Source organism: Tachypleus tridentatus, chromosome 6, assembly GCF_004210375.1.
Source record: "Tachypleus tridentatus isolate NWPU-2018 chromosome 6, ASM421037v1, whole genome shotgun sequence".
Taxonomy (NCBI): domain Eukaryota; kingdom Metazoa; phylum Arthropoda; class Merostomata; order Xiphosura; family Limulidae; genus Tachypleus; species Tachypleus tridentatus.
The window spans coordinates 113558550-113581137 of record NC_134830.1 but is presented as its reverse complement, the minus strand read 5'-3'; the positions used below and the strand labels follow the sequence as shown (position 1 = coordinate 113581137).

The window sequence follows — 22588 nt, the reverse complement described above, 5'->3', positions numbered from 1 at the left end:
TTGTCACACTGTATATTTAATGCTTTATTGTAATCCACTGTCTCACAAATGTACTTGACGGTGAACATGATTCCATTTTTAAACATATGTTTTGAAAGTGAGAAGTTTTGTGTATTTTGCAAGCAAGCACGAAGTGGTTTTTATATTTATTTTTTTAAAAGAGAATTTTCTCTGGATAACTTTATTATTTTTATATTTAAAAAATACATTATTTTCGTTTATAAATACATAAACTATTACAATTATGAATATCAGAAAAAGAAATTAATTTTTGTATCAGCTGAATATTTATATTTTTGGTCAGAAAACGTTTGATGGATGGCCACTGTTACCAGGCCTTGATACACACGTGGTAAATTGATGTGATAACAATAATTAAAACCAACCTTCATATTTATTTTGAACCAAGTTATAAATATAATGCCAACTGATATGAATAAAAATAAAGCTATAACTAGTTCAGTGAGCTTTTGTATCATTAATCAGTTTCCTAAAACCGTATTCCAAAAGTCCAGTTGTTGTATCATACATTACACAGAACTGTCCAAGACAATTCTGTATTTCAAATCATATTTATTGTAAGACTATTTTATTACAAGTTATCTTCTTTTAACAGAATCAGTCAACTTTTTCCTACTAAAGAACCACAACATCCATAAATAGCCTGGTTCGTTTGATTGTAGGTTAGAGTTTTATTGTACAAAAGCTCACATGGTTACTGTTCTAATCATGTTCCTTCTTCAACAGCAAGCATTTCTCCACATTCCTCCTGATGGCTTGTCCAGTCTTTCCGCTGGCAGAAAACACTACAGTAACTGACACGATGGCATCCTGTACATTCGTGGAAAGCTTCTCGGTTACAGTTGTTACATCGCTGTAATATAGTAAAACATTTAGATCTTCAACTTTAAGGACTGAAAGATTACAAAACATATATAATCCTCATCTTTTAGCAAAAATTTAATGATTTTCAGCTTTTTTAATATAAATTTCATAATTTAAACATTTATGATTTTCTTAGGATATTTTTCCAAATAACTGCATCAGAAAATAATATCTTCTCACAGATAGTAAGAAATAAACATGTTGATATAACTTATATTGCCTCTTAATTTATTTTTTCCCCCAATTCCTAGTGTTCAGTATTATCTACCACTGCATATGCCATACAGATTAAAAGGGTGATACAGAACTATGGGTAATTATTTTTTATACATTTTGATGACCAGGCTACAGATGAGAGACCAGAGAAAAATTTAGCTTGATACTGAACAAACTGCTTCATATGTAGCTAGAAAACATTGATTTAATAGATATGTAAACAGAACATAAAGAAAACAACATATGATTTGTTTATAAAATTAGGTTTCTATAAATGACGCACCTAGAACATATAAATTCACAAAATAATATGGGATTTTTATTAGTCTCTCTTAAGGGTGAAATTGATATTAAGTTGCCATAATCAAACAAAAATTCAAAGATGGTTACATGGATTTTTTAAAACTGGGATTTACCCAAAATACTTTTTGGTATATTCAATTTTTCAAACAAGAAAAATCCCACAGGAATTTTTACTCGGCCTTTGATGACCCCTGAACAAAATTTTAAATAATACACTTAGCCATGAAATTGCTATAAAATACAAACAAGCAAACAATAAAACATAAACATCAAGTTCAACATTGTCTTCTATTAGAAGTAAATCAGAAAACTTATTCATTTTTCTTTTTACTTTATTTTTCTATGAACAATAAAATAGAGTAGCTGAAATTTCCTTTTGTAACCAATAACATAAAAATCTTATGATTGTTTAAAAACTTTTACATACTTGTAAACTGAAAAGATTAATGGAATTCATAACAAATGTTATGCTTGTATACCATTTGGTTAAATTCCTTAAAAACCTCTCAACTAACTTTTCATTATCTTTATCCTTCCATTAGTAAAATTGAAACACAAGGAATTAGTGAAAGAAAAACAACAACAAATTTTTCTATTCCATTTTAATACTTACTAATCTACCTACTTTCTTACATCACTACCTAAGTCTGTTTCTTACTTTAAATGTATCTATTTTTCTGCTGAATTGTTATCTTGGTTTTCAAGAATCTCTACTCTAGCTTGTTGAACAGCTTGCTGGACAGCAATCTCTTTTTCCATACGAGCTTCCAAAATGGCTCTAGAAAGGTTCATTTGGGCTTCTATTCTAGAAGTACTTAGGGCCTAAATACAAAAAAACATTAAGATGAGTGGTGAATATAAAGATTTTACATAATTAAAATATTTAAATAAACTTCATACATGTAAGAAGTAAAAGAGCTTTCCTTTTCAGTTGTACAACTTTTGAAAATGTTATAGTACAAAAACATGACAGTTAATTATGCTTTATTTAGTTCTGAGGATGAACTTCAATTGGAAAACAAATTCAAAATCAGAATGCTATATGTTGTATACAGTCAAATTAACAATATTAAGGCAACTGATCTCATAAGAGTCACATTATACCAAATAATTATTTTTGCTGAGATGTATTTATAAAATGGTGGACAGAATGCTACTTATAAATCTGTTTCTTTTGTTGATTAAATAAAAAATACATCTAAAATGACAAGTTTTGTGATAAACTACTCCCTAGACAATGAGTGAGATACCACTTTCTACTTTCTTTTAATAACTGATAAATACACTGTAGCATCTAAGATTGTGTTTCAAGATGTGCCAGAATTACTGAAAACAATTCTTTTTTCAGTTCCTATATCTGCCATACTTCTTGCTTACATGCTTACAGTCTATTTTTCTAAACTGAACTTCTGAATTACTTTACTGTTGTTTTCTTCTAGTTTTCCTATTTGTTTTGTGTGTACCTCAGTCTCAGTTTTAGGACCTTTGTTCTTTTTTGATTCACATCAACAAAACAGATAATGGATTGGTTAATAAATTATTTAAATTTGCAAATTATAATAGGATCTTAAGTGTTGCTGGCTGTGAAGAGAATGCTGCTGCTTTACAAAAATATTTAGATCATTTATTGAGATGGACAAATAGATTTTAATTATAGTAAATGCAAGATAATGTATGTGATTACCATAATTTGAATTATAAGCATAATTTGGATGGAAAATACTTTAACAGTGTCATTAGTTTAGTTTAGAGAATAAAACAATCAAAATGGACCAACAGGTACCATGTTGTTCCAAAATGTTATGTTACTTATACAAGTATAGAAAATTACAAGGAAGCACTTTGTTAAATTTTTCTATCTTTCAATTCCAAGTCCTTGGTTATATGCGAGTTACAATGTGCATAAAGTCCATTTTCAAGGCTCTGCTTTCTCTTTAAGTTAAATACTTTGATTTGGGTGTGTCAAAACTACTTTTGTGTGTATATATATGCAAGCATACACATGCAAAAGTGTGTGTGTGTGTGTGTATTATATATATACACATAAAAAGATTGAGTTAAGAAACTGTGACAGAGATGACTAATGCATTCCATAGCAGAAAATATGGCCAATCAAAAAATGCATTAGGTTTCTATGCTACAGATTCTATTGTCAATGCCTCCTCTGGTTAAAAAGGAAAGAAATTTTATGCACACACACACACACACACACACATATATATATATATACACTACTGGCCAAAATCTTAAGGCCAACGAACATAAAGAAGAAATATGCATTTTGTGTTGTTAGACTCAACCATTTATTTGAGTAGAGGTTTGAAAGATGAAAATAAGAAAAGGGAAAATAAAAATAAAAATCTTTTCATCATTTAATTGGGAAAATGTGAACACTGAAATTACCCTAAATACTAGCTGGTCAAAAGTTTAAGACCATACCAAAAAGAAGTCCTAAACAGGGTAGGAAGTGCCCAACAAGAGGTTTTAGTAGTGAGTTGCATGGCCATCATTGCAAATAACTTCAAACATTCTCTTTGGCATGGTTGATAAAAGCGTTTGAAGAAGGCTGGCTGGAAGTGGTTAAGATGGCTTCACGAAGATCGTGCACTGTTTGGAATTGACATACACTTTTATAGACTTCCCTTGCCATCCATTCCCAAACATTTTCAATGGGGTTCAGTTTGAGTGAACCCTTTGTCCTGCAAGCATTGTGGATTGCAGTGTTGTCCTGCTGAAAAATCCAGTCATTTCCACACAAGTGAGGGCCTTCAGTCAATAAGGATGCTCTCTCCAACATGCTAATGTAGCCAGCTGCTGTTTGATGACCCTGTATAACCTTAGTTCCATTGTTCCATGGAAGGAGAAAGCACCTCAGATCATGATGGAACCTCCTCCACTGTGTCGTGTAGAAAATGTCTCAGGTGGGATATCCTTATTGTGCCAGTAACGTTGAAAGCCGTCTAGACCATCCAGGTTAAAGTTTTTCTCATCATAGAACAAAGAAAAGTTTAAACGAGTTGTTTCGTGGAGTGGAAGCAGGCGTGGCCTTTGAAGACGTTTAAAGTTTTTAAAGCCTTTCTCTTTTTGATGCCGTCTTATTGTTCTTGAGTTGCATTCTGCATCTGTAAGGGCCTTAATCTTGTTCGACGATTGGCTAGTGTCTTGCCAGACAAGCCGTCAAATCCTCCTGCTCAACGTCGGCAAAATTTTCTTGGGCCAACCACTTGAAATTCTCATTCCATATCCCTCAGAGTCTTTTAAGACATTTGCAACAGCAGTTTTACTATGCCCAGTCTCACCAGCGATGGCACGTTGAGAGACACCTTGTTTTTGCAGCTCAACAATTCTGCTATGTTCAAACTCTGTTAACTTTGTAGCCTTTCCCATGTTTTTACCCAATGTAACACAGGAGATGTCAGTGGGAGATGTTGGAAATCCTAATGCTCGAACATAAATGACTAAATTTCATTACATGTTTACTGAATAATGCTTCATTTCAGTATGGTCTTAAACTTTTGACCGGCTAGTACAGTGATTCCCAACCTTTTTTATGCCCTGCACCCCTAAAACATTTTAATATGTTCTTGAATCCCTCACAGTAATTATTTATTTATGAATAAAGGTGAAGGTGGCCAAAACAAATTTTTATAATTAGTTTTTAATGATATATAAACAAAAACGAAACATTTGGAAAAGAAAAAATATTACAACAAACTAAAAGTTGCATAAACCCTATATGGCCTACAAAAAAATAAATTTTCATCCATGCATGAAATGAAATTTTTTGAATTTGAAATATTCAAATGTTCATAAGCCAATTTCAATTTAATGACTCTTTTGTTCTTGTTTATTTCTTTTTAAAAGTGTGGCACTTTGTTGCTGATAGCAATTTGCAAATCTGCCTGTGCACCCAAGCAATTTCTAAATTTTGTCTTGATTGACAAAAGGGCACTAAATCCAAACTCACATAAGTATGTTGTCACGAATGCGATGAGCACATTTAGTGCTTTTTCACAAAGTCTTGGAAACATGTCCATTGCTGAACACCAATATTGTTCTAAAGTTTTGCTTTCAAACTGCATTTCAAGAACTTGATTTGTGCACCATTCAATAAGATCTTCCTTCAGTTCTTCATCATCTGACATATTATCCAAATTGAAGGAGTATGGATTCATAATCCATTCATCAGAAGTTTCCAGTTCTTCTCCAAAATATCCATCAAATGACTTTGATAGTATTTCCAAATGATCCACAATTTCTTCACACACACATGGAATTAGAGACTCATCATCACCCACCATTTCTTCGAGTGATGGAAAATTTGAAAAATTCCCTCTTTTAACTCATCAACACTAAAGATGTAACTTTTCTTTGAAAGCATTTAACTTTTTGCAGTATTTCAATATGTTTATGTTTTTCCCTTGAAGAGATACACTCAGGTCATTCTTATGAGTGAAAATATCACTCAAATAGGCTAGCATTTGGTTGAATTCTTGTGATTCTATTTCTCCGGGTAGATCACAGCCACGTTCCTTCAGAAAAGTTTTGACTTTTTCTCGCAGTTCAAAGAAGCACGTTAAAGCTCTTCCACATGACAGCCAGCAGACTTCTGTGTGAAAAAGCAAAACTAAATGTTCACTTTCAAAATCTTCCCAAAACAACTTGAAGAGGCAGTGGTTCAGTTGATGGTCTTCACAGAAGTGTCAAGGACCTTTTCCAACTTTGGAGGCAATGTTTTTTATGCCAAAGCATATCAATGAAGAAAACAGTGAGTACCTTGCAATATGGAATCTCTTGTTTCATCAGTGCAAAAAATCCTGATTTATTTCCTAGCATAGCAGGAACACTGTTGGTACACACAGAACCAACAATTTGGATATCTAAATCATATTTCACAAAGAAGTCCTTCACACACTGGAAGACATCTTTTCCTTTTGTGGTTGTTTTCAGATCTTCACAGAACAGGAAATTTTCCATTATGGCATCATTATGGACATATTTCACTAGTGCAATGAGTTGACTGCAATTTGCAACATCACTTGTTTCGACCAATTGGAGAGAGATTTTCAAGGGACTAGCCGTGATATCTGCGATAACTTGGTCCAAAATGTCCGAATTCAAATCACCAATTCGGTTTTGAATAACATTATTTGATAATTGCACTAATTTAAGCTTGTTTGAGTCTTCTGTTCCCAGAACAATTGTTGCCATTTCTAATGCACACAGTTTTATCACCTCTTCTGCAATTGTATGGGGCTTCTTTGATTTGGCTACTTTATATGCCACGTGGTATGAAGCCATCAACAGTGGTTTGTCAGCAGATATAAAACCTAATTTTGGAAGGGTTGCTTGAAAATCAAAGCGGGCCCTTCTACCTTTCAACAATTCAACATAATGGCCTGCAACAGCTGTTCCACTATGCCAGTTTTTGAAGTGTTCCTGCATCTTAGATAGCTTTAAATTTGCATTTGAAAGGACAGTGTCACAAAGCATGCACGAGGGTTTTTGCAGATCCTCAGTTGCTCCGATGCAAGTGAAACCAATCTTGACATAATCATCATTCCATTTCCTTTGACATAATGAAGTTTTTTGCACGAACACAGAATCAACAATGCACTGGGTTTATATACTCTGCAAAATTTTCTGGAACATTCTCGAATATACATCATGACGTCATCAATTAATTCTGGATACTTCTGGAAGTTTCTCGAGTCACGATCACGTGAATACATAACAAATAAATAACAGACACTTCAAGACGGCGTTCATGAACATAACCTAATTAGTTGTGCCGAGTATTTAGGTCACATTTACATTTCGTGTGTTGTTTGTTTACAGTTGTACATTAAGATTTCAGTCTGCGCTGGTAACGGTAGAAATGATAGCTTATCATAACAAGGTAAAAAGCTACGTCTGTAACAAGAAAAATAAGAAATAAAAATCGAATGTACTTTTTGAATATATAGGACAGTACCCTTAATACATACAAAAAAAAAACTGAAATGTTATCTCACATTCCATGGAATGCTATCTCGCACCCCTGGTTGGGAACCACTGAGCTAGTATTTAGGCTAATTTCATAGTGTCCACATTTTCCCTATTAAATGCTAAAAACGTTTTTTATTTTTATTTTCCCTTTTCTGATTTTCATCTTTCAAAGCTCTACTCAAATAAGTGGTCAAGTCTAACAATGCAAAATGCATATATTTTCTTTATATTCATTGGCCTTAAGAATTTGTCCAGCAGTGTATATACACACACACACACACATACAGATACAATCATTAAATAGTTTTTACGTTACCCCAAAACCTAAATTAAATCACTCTGATTAAAACAAATGTTTTATTAATTTAGCTAATATGCTATAAAAGCTATTAAAACAGAGAATTATCAAAATGTTCAGCAAATTGTGCAAAATAATAATTAATACACATTTAGAGTTTGGAAGTAGAAACTACACTCGTAATGTTACCTTAGCATATGTTTTTGTGGACTTTCTTCAAGCAATATATATGTTAATGGCAAAATCAGATCCTAGCTTCTAGAGTAGTCTGTTACAGCAAATTGTTAAATTAAATTATAAATGACACTTGAGAGGTTGGTATCATTAAATTTTCCAATTAATTATCAATACTTCTATTTTTCTTAACCATTTAAGCTTTTCATTAAAAAAAATAGAAAGGGAAAAAGATTTTTGTGAGTTTTTGTCTTTATAGCAGCATATTGCATGCCATTATACTTCATGATTTTCATATAATGCTATGGTTTAGGCACATGCTATCACTAATTTTGAGGACTGCTTTTTTGCCTTTTGCCTCCTAAAATTCAAGCATGGACCTAAATTACAAAAGAATATGGGTAAACTGGACCAAAGTTTATATCCCCCTACTTTTCAAGATGATCAGACAAGAAATAAAGGAGTAGGACACATTTGTAATAGTAATTTGCAAAATAAAATACAATATGTTACACTACATCTGGGGAAGATGCACTATAACTAAGGTGAATATATACTTGAATAGCATTACTTCATACTAAAGAAATATTTCTGTGTGAAGATGAATCATTCTTATCTAATAGTTTCCCACCTCTTTTTTCTCCTTTTCAAGCTGTGTCTTCACTTGATGTACAGCTACTTCTCTAGCTGAAACACTTTGTACTTTTACTGCTTCAACTTGTTTCTGGAGTTCTTGTACTTGCCGCAACAGGTTCTTTATCATCTGTTTCAACAATACCAAAGCCTTAAAATTAAATGTGTCAAAGGTCGTGAAATTATCTGTGTGTGCGTGTGTTCAGAAAAGAGAGTGGAACAGTATGAAATTATTTTTAAAACAGTTTTTACCCTCTCCTAAAATTGGACTTAAAATACTTTTCTAGTCAAATAGGACATAAAAGCTTCAGACAAAAAGAATATTGTACCTCTTCTAGTTGCCACCAATGGCGCTGTTCATTTATGTCTAATGTTGTTCCTGTCACAGGTGTCTGTGGGGTAGCTGCTGTTGTTACTATCATAGTACCTCCTATGTTTGAAAAAAATATATACATTAAACTATTACAAGTGATAAAGGAATATTTCTATCTTGTAAAGCAGGTTCAATTCATGAGGTGACAAAAGTACCAATGAATTTCATCATAGCTATAAATTCATAGATTTTAGAACACCAAGTTTGCACATATATGTTTATACAATCTTCATGCAAACACTGTTTCTAAAAAGACTTTCAAACTGTACATAGTTTTAACACATTAAAACAATATTTTTATTTATAATTTAGGATATATCGCAGAATATTTTGTTTCAGAGCTTTTCACCAAGCTACACAAAGGACCATATATGCAAAACCATTCCTGATTTTAAGCACACAGACTAGAAGGAACACAACTAGTAACCAGTACTTACTACCAAGCATTGAGTTTCTCTTGTTTGATGAAACAGTGTGGTTTCCTAATCACTCTTACAATGCACCTGTATCTTTATACTTTTAAAGCAACAATCTACAAACCATGATTCCTCACATTCACAGTCTGAGTACGCTAATTATTTGGCCACATCTACCCAATCAAAACAGTTAAACATAATTTCATATTATTATTTTATATGGTTGATTCCCTTATGGAATGTTGACAAATTCATTTGATAATATAATTATTTTCAAATTTGTTCTTTCTCAGTGCTGTCACTCAAATAACAAACAACACCTGGATACTTGTAATCTATGATGATGTAAGCCATTAAAAAATATCTCTTTCAATGCAGTGAAAATCATGGCACACTTTTCATGCTGTTTCCACACCAAAGCTCTTCAGCTTGATGAATACACTGATTGCAGTTATGTTTGTACCATTAGTTTGTTCTTAATGGGAACTTTTAGCAAGTGTTAAAATTAAGGTTATTTTTGAAATATTTTGTTGTGGATATTCCTGAAGTTAAACATTTCAGTACAAAATATAGTAAATTTTATCCTGCAATGTTATAAGTAGTTTAGACAACTTAGGAGACTTTAGCTATTCTTATTTACAGATATTAGGTTAACAATGCATAAAAAAATAAGTAACAAAATTAGATAGAGTAAACATTGTAATCAACACTGTTAACAAAAATAACAGTAAATAATAAAATATACCTTATTTAAGAAACACACAAATATTAGCTATTGGCTTAAAGTAGTCTGACCCATTTAATGCTATATGAGGCTATAGAGAGTTCATAATGTTTGTTGAACATTATAAACTCTCTATAGCCTCATATAAGCAACATTGTAGGTAATCCTCCTTAAACACATATAATAACCAATGAAAACCCATTACATGTTTAACTTTAAACTGTTGGCATGTCATAAGATTTAACTTAGTTACATTAAAAACTTAATGTATTCTTCAACAGGTACATCAAACTTCTTTTAAACATTGTTCAGTTTTATCCTAGCCAGAACCAAGTATTTTTCTCACATTATTACATTTTACTTTGACAATTAAATTGTATTTAGGTTTTACTTTTGTATTTTAGTCATGTGTCATGAAATCCATGAGCAATGCATGTAGCCCAAGTAATCTTTGCAAGCACAAATGTAACTGTTTTAGGCCTAATTTCTTCTAAGTTCTTTATTAAAAACAATACACCTAGCTTTCAAATATATATTTTAGAATATAAAAAATATAAATAGCACTACAACACAAGAATACAATGTTCAAAAATTACTATAATTTATCTGATTTTCTAACTAAGCTATAAGTAGGTCACTGCTTGGAAGAATGAGTTTAGTCCACACCAGTCAAACTTTTCTTGCAAACTGTTGTCTGTGACTGCCAAAAATAAACAAACTATGGAATTTTATTATTTCACAATACATTTATAAATGTACCTATTATATGAGCAGGCATGAATAAATCAATGACTTCAAATGAATGAAAAAAATGAGAGAGGCTCCTCTGGGTGAGTTTTACAAATTTATTAATATCTCAACAAATGAATGAATTCAAATTTAACTTTTTTCTTGTAATTATATTTAATTTGTGTTTGTAATTGTTTAGGCATTGCAAAAGCTGTGTTGTTAAATGGAAAAGATTACAGCACAGATATGTCACAACAAAAAAGTGAAGACTCAGAACCTCTTAAATATGTCCTTTTGAAATTAACAAATAAAAACTTAGATACTATTGAAACTTAAACTGCAAAATGCCCTTCATTTCAAAGTTTATTGACATAAATTGATAATAAGTTTTAAAACTATATCTTACATGTAACACTGTAAAAATGTTACAACTTTGACACAGATAAATGCATATGATTAAACAGTACAAAAAGTGTGATGTCAGAAAAGTGTGAAATCTGGGATAAATTATCTACAACACATTACTGTTTAGGTATAAAGTTGAGTAAAAGTACGTTATCATTAGTATAACCAAAAGCTAATGTTTATGAAGACACAAAATAAATTAGAAATTAAATCAATTATACAATAAAAGCTAGAATACTGGTTCTGTAAGAAAAATATTAAAATGTTAAATGTTCATTTGAGGCATTAATGGATATGTTTTGAAAATATTGCTAGGAGTTTTACAAGTTTTGAGGGGGGTTAGTGTCCATTAAATAGGTAGAGCTAGATGATTTAGTGGATTACCTATGAGCAGGAATTACATTTAAATTAATTGCCACAAAAATAACCAATTAATCAACATTTTTGTTTTCAATTATTACTGTGTTTGATTATCCTAATACTCAATTAGTCAAAATTCCTATTACATGAACTGTCACACGAATAATCAACTAATCAAAATTAGGGTTTTCAATTGTTACTGTTTTCACTATTCCAACTGTCTTTTTCATCTCATTGTTTTCTGTAATTTCCTTTCAAGATCTGAAATAAGATTTCTTCCCTTAATTATTGAACTAACTGAATTATTAATTATTTTTCTCTAGATATCATAAAAAAAACAACAGATGTATTTGTACATCTTTATTGGTCAACCTTTTCTAACTATGGAAAACTCACATGGTAGTTTTAGATACAAGCTTACATGTCAGTTGGTAATACATTGTGGAAAACATTATAAACAGTTATAAAATATTAGCTGTTATCCTGAGAAAAAAAATATGATATTAGATCATAATTTATTTACAGTGTTTTTGGATGTTTGGTCAAAACAATACAATCTTATTTTAAAAAGTGCTACAAAAATAACAACATTCAATGATGTAAAATAATTTAAGTGTGCAATTTCAACTAAAAGTCAAAAGATGCATTCAGCTTACCCACCTCCAGATTCATCCACCAGAGTATTAGAAGCAGCCATCACTGGGAAGGTTTCATTACCTGAAGTGGACAGAGTTACAGCTTCAGCTAAGACAAAAAAAAAACTACATAAATAAAATTCACATTTATGCAAAATCTATTAAAAAGAAATAATTTTATAAAAGTTAATAATCCCATAATACATACAAATTCGACATTTACAAGTCAAGCCCATACAAAAATTACCATTACCATATTCCCTTAAAAATCAAGAAGGAAATTCAGGTTCACAAGCTATTACTTACATTTACACTACTGTATTATGGGACTTTCTACTAGAGAATAAGAATATTCTTCTTTAACTTGTTGACTGCCAAGTATTTCAGCTACTACGGCAACTCCAAACCAAGTTCAAAATAGAACTCTAATGCTTCTTCATTTTGTAACATTTTTTGTGACGCCATTTTGGATCGAAAGTGAAACAATATGTAAGTAGGTCAAATGCATGCATGGTGCTGACATCTAGCGTTGAATTTAGGTATTATTGAAAACGAATTAACTCGTCCATGGCACTGTGTTACCCATCAGCTTAGACAAGTTATCTCGTCTACGGCACTGAACAGGTTATTATGAAGCTAATATCATTCAATGAATACTTACATTTACACTCCTGTATCACAGGACTCTCTTCTGGAGAATTAGAATATTCTTGTTGGTTGTGAAACTAATATCATTCAACCACTACTTACATTCATATTCTTGTATATTATGGGACTTTCTGCTGGAGAATTAGGACATTCTTGTTTAACATTAAGTTAATATCATACAAAAAATACTTACATTCACACTCTTGTATTATGGGACTTTCTACTGGAGAATTAGAATATTCTTGATGGATATGAAGCTTCTTCAAAGAGTCATCCTTGTCCCTTTTTTTTCTTTTATATGGTATAAAAAGACGAACTGGTCCACTCTAGCAAGCAACAGAATTTGCTATGAATATAAAATATCTGGATCTCATAGATATAAAATTCATTGTATGTTCAACTTTACAACAAATACAGTTTGTATTAACCAATAGAAGCAATTAATGGAAAAAATAATTACTCTCTCTTGTTCTGGTGAATGAAAATAAAACTTATATATATATACCATAGAGTCTAGAACTGTTTGATACAGAAATAATTTACAACTCATTATACATATTAACCTCATGTAACATATTATGATAATCATATGCAGATAATAGATCAGCTGGTATGGGTATTAACACTTTTATTGATAAGCATAGAACTACATTATTTAGAACTGTCTTAACTAAACAGATTTCAGGTATTGTCATGGCAATTACATTTTAGCTTTACAAGCAACATGATAAGACCATGGCCTTGTTAGATACACTGAATCAAAATATGGAATATTTTCATTTAATTAAATAACAAAGCAGGCCATAAAAATCTAAATTCATAAAAGTATTCTTTCAACACACAAACTGAACAGAGTATCTGGCTGTATTTCAGAATGACTGGTATGGGTATTAACACTTTTACTAATAAGCAGAGAATAACGTTTTGACCTTCCTAGATCATCTTCAGGTTAACAAAGGGTGAATTTGCAACTGACCTTTACTGGGCACGTCTTAGGGACAAGAGTATAAGTGGGTACAAGACTGTAAGGGCATTGCAGTTGGATGCTAGGTTATTAATTAGTATAGGTATAAAGGTGTTCCTTTACATTGGTTTAATTTTTGTTTTAGTTGTTGTATAAGTAAGCCTTCTTAAAGGGCTGACAAAATAATAGTAGTAAGTGGCTCATATGTCTAATCTTTAACCTCCTTCAAAACCTTTGTGGAAAAATGTATATGGTCCAGGAGCCTTATTATTTTCTAAGCTTTCCATTTTTTTTTCTTAATAATCTCAGAATTAATGCAGTCACTTTGTTTAATCTAATTTCCATTTATTAGTTGTTCAAGATGTAGAACTGCTCAAGTCTTCATTAGTAACCCCCAAAAAAAAAGGCAAAATTTAATAAACAAATGTTAGAATGGATGTAGGACATAAAAGAAGGCTAGTAAGTAATAGTTATGAGATGGCTTGGTTATTAAAAACTTCTTCTCATACATCTTTTTTGATGTCCTAATTCCCTGTTTCACTGTCTTGATATTCTATAATCTTCTGAGTCTCCTATCATACCAATCAATTTAAATTTCTTAGATTTATGATATTTGTCTTTAATTTTATTTCTTAAAATCTTTGTGAGCCAACCTACTTTTTACTTGCAACTACCTTTTTCTTTCTGTAAGAAATATGTTTATTATTAATATTTAAAATTTTATTTTTACAAATCTTCCACATCTGATCAGTCTCTCCAAGTAACTCAGTAGCCCAATGCACAAGAGATAATTCTTCTCGCACCCCATTCAAAATTTGTGTTTTTGAAATTTGAAACTATAATATCATTATTCCTTACTATCATAGAGGCAAAACATTAAACCTAATACAGCTATAATTGTTTTCACCCAAATGTTACCCAGTTTTTACCCTCTTGATCATTTCTATAATTTCTATAATTGAAATTAACAATAAATTTAAAATAGCATTGTTTCCAGTAGGTTCCTTGACTAATTTCTGAAGAAAGCTATCTTAAAGAGTTTTCATAAACCTTTCTTCCTCTTGGTTTGACTCTGGCATTTCCCAATCTGTATGCTTGAAATTAAAATCATCAATAACACTATGTAACAAATTGTTTACTTTTTCTTGTTCCTGGGGAGAAAGTGTTATTTCCAAATTGGTTATGCCTAAAGTATATGGAAAAGACCTATTTTTCTCTTAAAATGTTGCTTTTGTGATCTGGGTAATGAAATTTTCAAGAACATTCCAGGTAGATTCAGTGCTGAATAGCTGATAAAGAATGTTCTCAAACTTACAAGAATTTCAAGAACTTTCTGGAATGTTGTAGAAATTACGAGAATTTTTAAGAACCTTTTAGAATGTTCTAGAATTTTCCATAGTAATATATATACAGGGGCTCACCACTCAAAACTTCAGTTTAGTTTTAGCTGCCTAAGAAAACACATAGACTTACAAGATTTTATCAGAGATGGCATCAAGAAGCTGCAAGCATTCTCCAGATACATTTTGCAATGTATGTGGCCAATTTATCACAATGGACTGAGTCCTCTGTGGGGAGGCACAATGTTAAATGTGAGCCACTAGTGGATCTCCAGGTGTTGCACATAAAACTGGATCTTATGAAACAATTTGTCACAACTCATGATATGGAGTCTGCAGCCTTCACATGCCTTTGAGACTTCCTCCCTAAGCTGTCTGAGGCAAAGGTCAAAGGTAGTGTCTTCGTTGGACCACAAATAAAAAAGATCCTGGAGTGCACAGAATTCCCCAAGAAGCTCAGTAGGAAGAAAAAAAAAAGTTTGGGGCAGCTTTGTTGCAGTGATTCAGTGCTTCTTGTACAATCAAAAAGCTGAAAATTATGTGAAATTGGTTGAAGCCCTGGTGAAGAACTACAGCAAAAAGTCCATTTCCTTGATGCTCTCTTTGATAAATTCAATGAGAATATGGGAGCATACTCAGAGGAGCAAGGTGAGCACTTTCACCAAGATATACTGGACTTTAAACACCTCTACCAAGGAGCATATAACAAAAACATGATAGGAGACTATCTTGGGGGCTGGTACGTGAAAGTGATTTACATTACGGTCGTAAATCTCGAAAAACTACACACTTCTAAACATTTTAGTATAACTTTAGTATAAATACATGTAAATCTTGATTCAAATGTTGTTTTATTCAAACCTTATGTAAATGAAAATGTGCAAATTTGTCTGTTTTTACCCTGAAAATAGGTTAATTTCTAAATTTCATTATCCAGGTCACAAAAGCAAGGTTTGAAAGGGATCATGGTAATTTTTTGTACTTTTACAACATAAGAAATAACACATATTCTCCAGCAACAAAATTTATGTTACAAAGTGTAATTACAATTCCATTAACAGCTGAAATTGTAATTTCATTGTAAAGTTGCTAAATAATTTCATCAGTATCATTTGGTGGCCTGTAACAAGTTCCCACAAAAGCAGTTTCTTTTTATATTCACTAACATAAACCCAAATGGATTAAACTTCCTTGCTATTATCTTTAAGATCCTCAACTTCAACAAGATGTAACTCATAGTTGATGTATAAAACTCCTCCTCCATTTATTTAATACTCAATTCCTATTAACTAGCTTGCAACTCTGTGTTTAAAATGCTCTTCAATCATCAAAATCATCTACATTTAACCATGTTTCAGTTATTCTCATTACATCAAAGTACTTCATTCCTACTAATGCTCTGAAGATCTATTTTATTTTTTATGCTTCTAGCATTATAACAGTAACAATCCAGCCTATTCTTATAAGTACCTCTATAATCATTTTCTATACTAAACTTTTCTTTGCCCCTTTTTCTTTTTTAATATAGTTTTTCTGGCCCTCAACACTGTCTAGTCCTAGTTTGAAACTTCCCTTAAAGCTGAGTTACTAGCCTTAGCAAACAAGCCAGCCCTACCCTATTTAAATATAAACCATCCATTCCAAAAAGCTCCTTTCATCCACTTAATCATTTCCACAAACCCAAACAGCCTATTTGCTCATCCTTACATATTAACCTAAGTCTATAATTTAGCCCTAGTGATCTACTTATAACTTCATCCCCCACTTAATTCTAGGCAGTATTTCTGACAAAATTGAGTTATGTTTTTCTTATTTAAGTGCCTTTATTAACACTTTGTACTTATTAATTAGCTCCTCTGATCTACCTTTCCCTACACCATTAGTCCCTACATGTACCAAAAAACTGCATCTCTGCTAGCCCATTTTAATTTATCTCCTGCTTTGTCAGTTATATCCTCCACCTATGTCCCTGGGTAACATAAGCTGTTTCTTTTCTCCTTTTTGCCCTGCAGACTATCCTGTCTGCATGCCTTGTCAAGGAATCACCTGTAACTCTAACCTCCTTATCCATATCCGTCTCTGACCCTTTTGTTTTCCTTCCTACCAACAGTTACTCATTTGCAGAAGCCAAGGGCTGAAATTTGCTGTTCAACAGAAAAGTCTCATTATAAATTCACTACTTTTATCCCCAATATTACTCTAACTTCCTGAAAGTCACTGGTAGGAGATGTATCCCTTGCATGTAAAATTTAAGCTTCTCCTGAAATCCTGTTGCCATTTAGTTCTCTTTATCTATTGTCTCTACTTACTTTAATTATAATAGTTTTCAACATTTCCTCCAACATACAACCTCTACATAAAAATTGTACATCTTCATTACTAGCTTCCTTAAAAGTACATCAGTCTCAAGTTCTCAAATAAAACCCACACATTTCACTTAACACACCTAACAAACTGTAAATGTTTTAACTGCTATACTAGTCTTAACCACTGTATTTATACTCATAGTCTGAAAAAAAATACTTGCTACCAAATATCAGTAGCCTATTGTTAGTGCTGTTTTTGCTAAGCCTAACATTTAATAACCAATGATACTATTTCTTGATCATTACTTTGTTTTCACACTAAAGTTTATCTTTAATTATAAAGAACTTAGAAATAAAACTTCATAATTTATTAGAACTAACAGTATAAGCTAAATTTAAAACACACAGATACAATAAGTTTCATATTGTATTTACTTAATAAAACAATGTATCTACCATGTTTTATGATTTACTAATAAGTTGAAATATACCTAAGCCTAAGATACTGCTATACATACTAATCCTATTTTAATGTAGTAATCAACCATACACCACTAAACTGTAAATTAAAATTTTTAAAGTTCTTACTTTTATTTACCAAAATTACTATATTTAGTTATTGTGTAATTTAAACCATATTACTACAATTTATAATAAAAATATTACTACTATTTAAATGTAAGTTTTGACAACCAGCTTGAATTAAAATGGATTTAGAATAGATATATGAAAGACTTTTGAAACTTGTGTCTAAAAATAATTTATCAAATGGCAAAAAATATAAAAGTGAGAAGGAATTCTGTCCTTAGACTTAAGGTTCAATAATTAACAATAAAGTAACTTTTTTAAATCTTGAACTTTGTACATGAATATGTATAATAAACATACAAAAGTTAGCAAATTTAGCAGTGAAAATAAACAATTTACAGGAGTTTAGGAACAGAACTAGTGATTTCCTTTAAAAAAAAAAAAAAGGGAGGTCAATTTTTTATTATTCTCAAAAGTGGGTTTGCAAGGACATTCTTGCATGACCAATAAGACCCTTAGTGTCTATACCTTAGGTTAATATCAGTTACCTGCAGTGATGGAATGTATTAATACAGGTGCAATGGAAAACAAAAGCAAAGCAAGAAAATTAATACCTGCAGACTGGAAAACGGTTTTAAAAAAATTTGAACATTAAATATGTGTATCTCATAAATTTTCCACTCTCTCTTATCACTGCTATAGCATTTAAATACATGTAACGGTATAATCTAACAGGAATATATCTTAAACTGAAAGATTGGGTCTTACCACAGTTGTGTCATCACAACAAGCAGTACAAGTACAAGATGTAGCATGAGGTTGAAGAACACCATCTTCAATAAGACATTGAAGGGTTCTACCAGCATATCGAATGCTTCTTTTCCAGTCTTTGCTGTTAGCTCTTCCACATATCGCCTCAAACTCTGATGGGGTGTACCAACTTTCACCAACTTTAATACACTTTCCTCTTCCTCCTGAAAATAAATGAATTTATATAACTTTGTAAATAGTAAACAGTGTTAATACAGTGTGTATGGCAGTTCTTTTACAATATTTAATCGTATCTCTATGTGACATCCATTTTAAAGTACGTTATCCAGTCACGAGGCTTTCAGGGTACCTGAGCTAATGGTTAAATTTGCCATTTCTGTTTCTGGATAAGAAATGACAGAACCATTAAACTTGATTGAAAGGTTGAAGGAAACAACTTTGAACTTTAAACGATTGTAAAAGAATGTTTTACTCAAAGCAACATTATAGCTTTGCTGCTTCACGAGGGATAGTGCTTACATATCAAAATGTGTAAATCCTCCAGTGGGCACTACAAATTTTGAAAGACAACCCTCAAAATTGGTTATTCTAGTCAAGAGTAACCTACAGAAATTGATTTTTTCATTATTTGGATAACTAATTTAGGTTAATTTGGCAACTGAATTTCACTATTGAAGTAGTTTCCATGCAATTATAATAGTAGCTACATGTTTATACAATGCATTATTCATTTCAGGCATCCATTTTCATGCTGCTATGGAATATTTCAAAGGGTAAGGTAACATGCTAACATTGATAAAAATAGCAATCTGCAACACAGTGACCACTTCAACTAAAATTGTAAATGACATGTGGAAAATCAGCTCAAAACATCCCAACTCTCTGTTCATTTCATCATAGCCAAAGATATATTACTTGCTTTTGAATAATAACAATTTGATGCGAAAGAGTCAAAATAGTTTTAGAATTACAGAACAATATCATTCAACACCTTTACAACAAATTCATATCTTTCAACTTTGCAGATAATAACAGCTTACAAAACCTGTAAAATTAGTCCTTAAAACCAATTAAATGAAAACAGAGAGTATCTGCATTTTATTTTTAGGCAGAGAATATACCTGGCAAGCAGACTTGAGAGTTTGAATTACATGTAGTGAAATATTTCTTTTCAATTACATAGACAAAGTGCTACTATAGTAGTTTGAGTAGTTTAGAGTGCCTTATTAATAGTAAAAAATACTGGGAGTTAGCCCTTTACCTCAGTTGGTAGAAAAAAAACACACACACCTCAGATCTGTGAAAGTTTGAGTTCAAATCCAAATGCAAGGTGAATAAATATATAATGAAAAGATTACTACATTGCACCAAAAATGTCCAGCAGTTAAATGCATACTTATAGTACTATTAACAAATATAAGAAGAAAAAAACAACCAGCAATTACAAACCAAACAATCTATTTCGTCTTGTTTTGTTTTAAAAGCATTTGGATTTGCATATGTATAATATATAGATAGGTATTTGGAATAATAATTAACATCGTTAGCACAGAAGTAACATTACACTACCTCGGATTTTGAATATTCCATTTTAGACGTACTTGCATGAAATGAATAATGAGTAAGTTATAAGTCTATAAATTAAGTGTTCATACTGATAATTGCGCAACTGTAAAGTTGTTTAGCGTTAGGTTCATAAGCAACCTACCTGAGCCAAATCTGTTTTTATGAAGTTCTCCGCACACATTTCGACATCTAACAGGTAAAACTGGATCGTGGACGGAGGGCTCCCAGTTGTACTTGAAGCCAGGAAGTTTCTTTTCTGTAATGCCAGCACTAATCGGAGTAAGTGGTGTCCCTGGAGTACACACAGGAGAAGGAGTCAAAGGTGTGGTGGGTGTTTTCAATTTAAATACAGCCGTATCAATAGCTGCTTGGTCATGAATTACAAAATGAGTAGTCTTCAAGCCTGCTTCATGCAACTGTTCTGGAGTAAATAAACCTTGGCTAGTAGCAACAAGGACGTTGGGTAAAGCGCTAACGCTAAGGCCAACGCTGACTGTCTGCGTTTCGTTTTCCGGAGAAGGAAATGTTCCTTCGTCCGTATTCGGAAGCTCCTCGGATATATCGGCAGTAGTTATGGTGGGAACATTCGCAGATTCGGTTCCTCCAGCGCTCTCCATAATTTTCACGGTTGTTTTTTCTGTTAGAAATCTACTAAACCATGTGAAGTTTGGTTCTTTAATATTAAAAGATTTCACACACTATGCTTCTTCACCAGTCGCCATTTTCTCGTATATTTTCGACTAGACTCGCCTAACACGTCCGATGTTGTTTGAAAAACACAAAACGTGATTTGAACAAATAAGGTTTCAAAATCTGTAAAAGAACTGTTTAAGTGTAATAATCAAACCTTTCATTTAAAATTATGTAAAAATGTTAAAGCAAACCAAGGTATTAAAATATTTATGTTGTATTACTTTTATTTTATTTTTCCTTTTCTTTATGTTTGAGAAATACTATGGTATATGGATTTTACTTTGTTGGTGTTCGAAAAATATTTTGGTACGCGAGTTAAAAATTCCTTAGACAACTCTATTGCTAAGCGATTCCTAAAACTAATTAAATAATGTATTTTTTATCAAAATTGATAGTATCCTGTGGATTTCAAACCAATGTAATTGCTATTTAACTCGCCAAACGAAAGTTTTTTTTTTAAAGAAAATTACTTTAGACAATAATAGACACGTTAAAAGATTCCAAATTACCAATCCCGTACACTCTTTTGTTAGGATATAGCTTAATTCAAAGTGTGACTTTTTCTATAAATAACATAATTTTTCACGTGATCATACTCTATCACTAACGCATTGATACAATAATTATGTCTGACATGAGTTTTAGGACTTAAGAGAAAGTTCCATGCAAAAAAAAAATCTTGAAAAGAAAAATAATGCCAAGCAACGATATCTCATATTTTTGTTTTATGATTTTTTAAAATGAAAACGTGTGAAAATAGTTTGTTGTTCTGGGAGTAAATACTTGCTGATTAGTATTTGTGGTAACATATTATAAATATATCTAACAGGTGACACCACTGTACCGTGTTCAAGTGATGGTAATTTTCAGAGTTATTAGATTAGATCAAAATAATTCTATATGATAACAGTCAATGGAGTTTGAAACTCAAGGGGCCAGTAACAGACGTAATTTGACACGCCCTGTAGTACATAAACATATCGTTACAATAGACTAGTGCAAGTTGACGCCCGCGAGCGAGATAGTCCCTCCAACACACAGAAATTACACTTGCGATCGTTTTTCTCTATATATTTTTAATATTGTACAGTATATAGTTTTGCTTCACAAAATTATTTTTTGAGGTTCCCTTTTCATACACCATTTCTAATATGGTAAAATATTGATATTCGTCTTTTTCTTTTGAATGATGAATTCATATTAATCTTAGCTAAAAGGAGTTCTGACGTCGTTAGATGAGCACACGTCTCAGTGTCTGGAATGTTCTTGAAATTTTAGGAAACATGATAAACGTAATACAGTATCATGAAAACACAGTAAACGAAAGAAATTAGCAGAAAACTTGGTATTTGGGAAACTGTTTTTAATCTGTTTGTGCTCCATATTCTTGGCTTATGGCGAGAGAGCTCGACTTGTAATCTGCGAGTTCATTATAAGTGATAATTAACCCCTATGGTTTAAAGGGAGAGCATGTCCAGTGAGCGTTCGAACCCATGACAAGTAGATTGTAAGTCGAGTGTTCTACCATCATGCTTTATTAGACATCAACCCTTAGTGTAGTCTACCATTTATAAATCATGGAAGACTATCGCAAATAGCCCTCGCTAAATTCAACATAAACAAAAAAAAAAAA

At 31.8% G+C, this 22588-nt stretch overlaps 1 protein-coding gene across 3 annotated transcripts; it reads right to left on the bottom strand.

The window, feature by feature from the left end:
* Positions 1–375: 375 nt before the first annotated feature.
* Positions 376–21047, bottom strand: LOC143253346 (deformed epidermal autoregulatory factor 1 homolog). 3 transcript variants are annotated; one of them, XM_076507080.1, is made up of 8 exons: positions 20405–21047; positions 18694–18899; positions 12981–13113; positions 12165–12248; positions 8827–8927; positions 8496–8627; positions 2086–2226; positions 376–874 (listed from the first exon to the last, which is right to left on the bottom strand). In XM_076507080.1, exons 1-8 carry the CDS (start codon positions 20877–20879, stop codon positions 728–730), a joined length of 1419 nt encoding a protein of 472 aa, XP_076363195.1. In that variant the 5' UTR covers positions 20880–21047; the 3' UTR covers positions 376–727. The 3 variants fall into 3 exon arrangements, with proteins under 3 accessions (XP_076363195.1, XP_076363194.1, XP_076363192.1); XM_076507079.1 differs by having other exon boundaries at positions 2063–2226; positions 12165–12221; positions 20405–21045; XM_076507077.1 differs by having other exon boundaries at positions 2063–2226; positions 20405–21042.
* Positions 21048–22588: the final 1541 nt, after the last annotated feature.

Bases quoted from the DNA above. Each gene is read 5' to 3' on its own strand.
- LOC143253346 (XM_076507080.1), bottom strand. From the start codon at position 20,879: ATGGAGAGCGCTGGAGGAACCGAATCTGCGAATGTTCCCACCATAACT. The intron at 18,900-20,404 runs GTAGGTTGCTTA...ATTTATTTTCAG, and splicing joins TAAAAACAGATTTGGCTCAG to GAGGAAGAGGAAAGTGTATT. The intron at 875-2,085 runs GCAGAAAAATAG...ACTATATTACAG, and splicing joins AAAACCAAGATAACAATTCA to CGATGTAACAACTGTAACCG.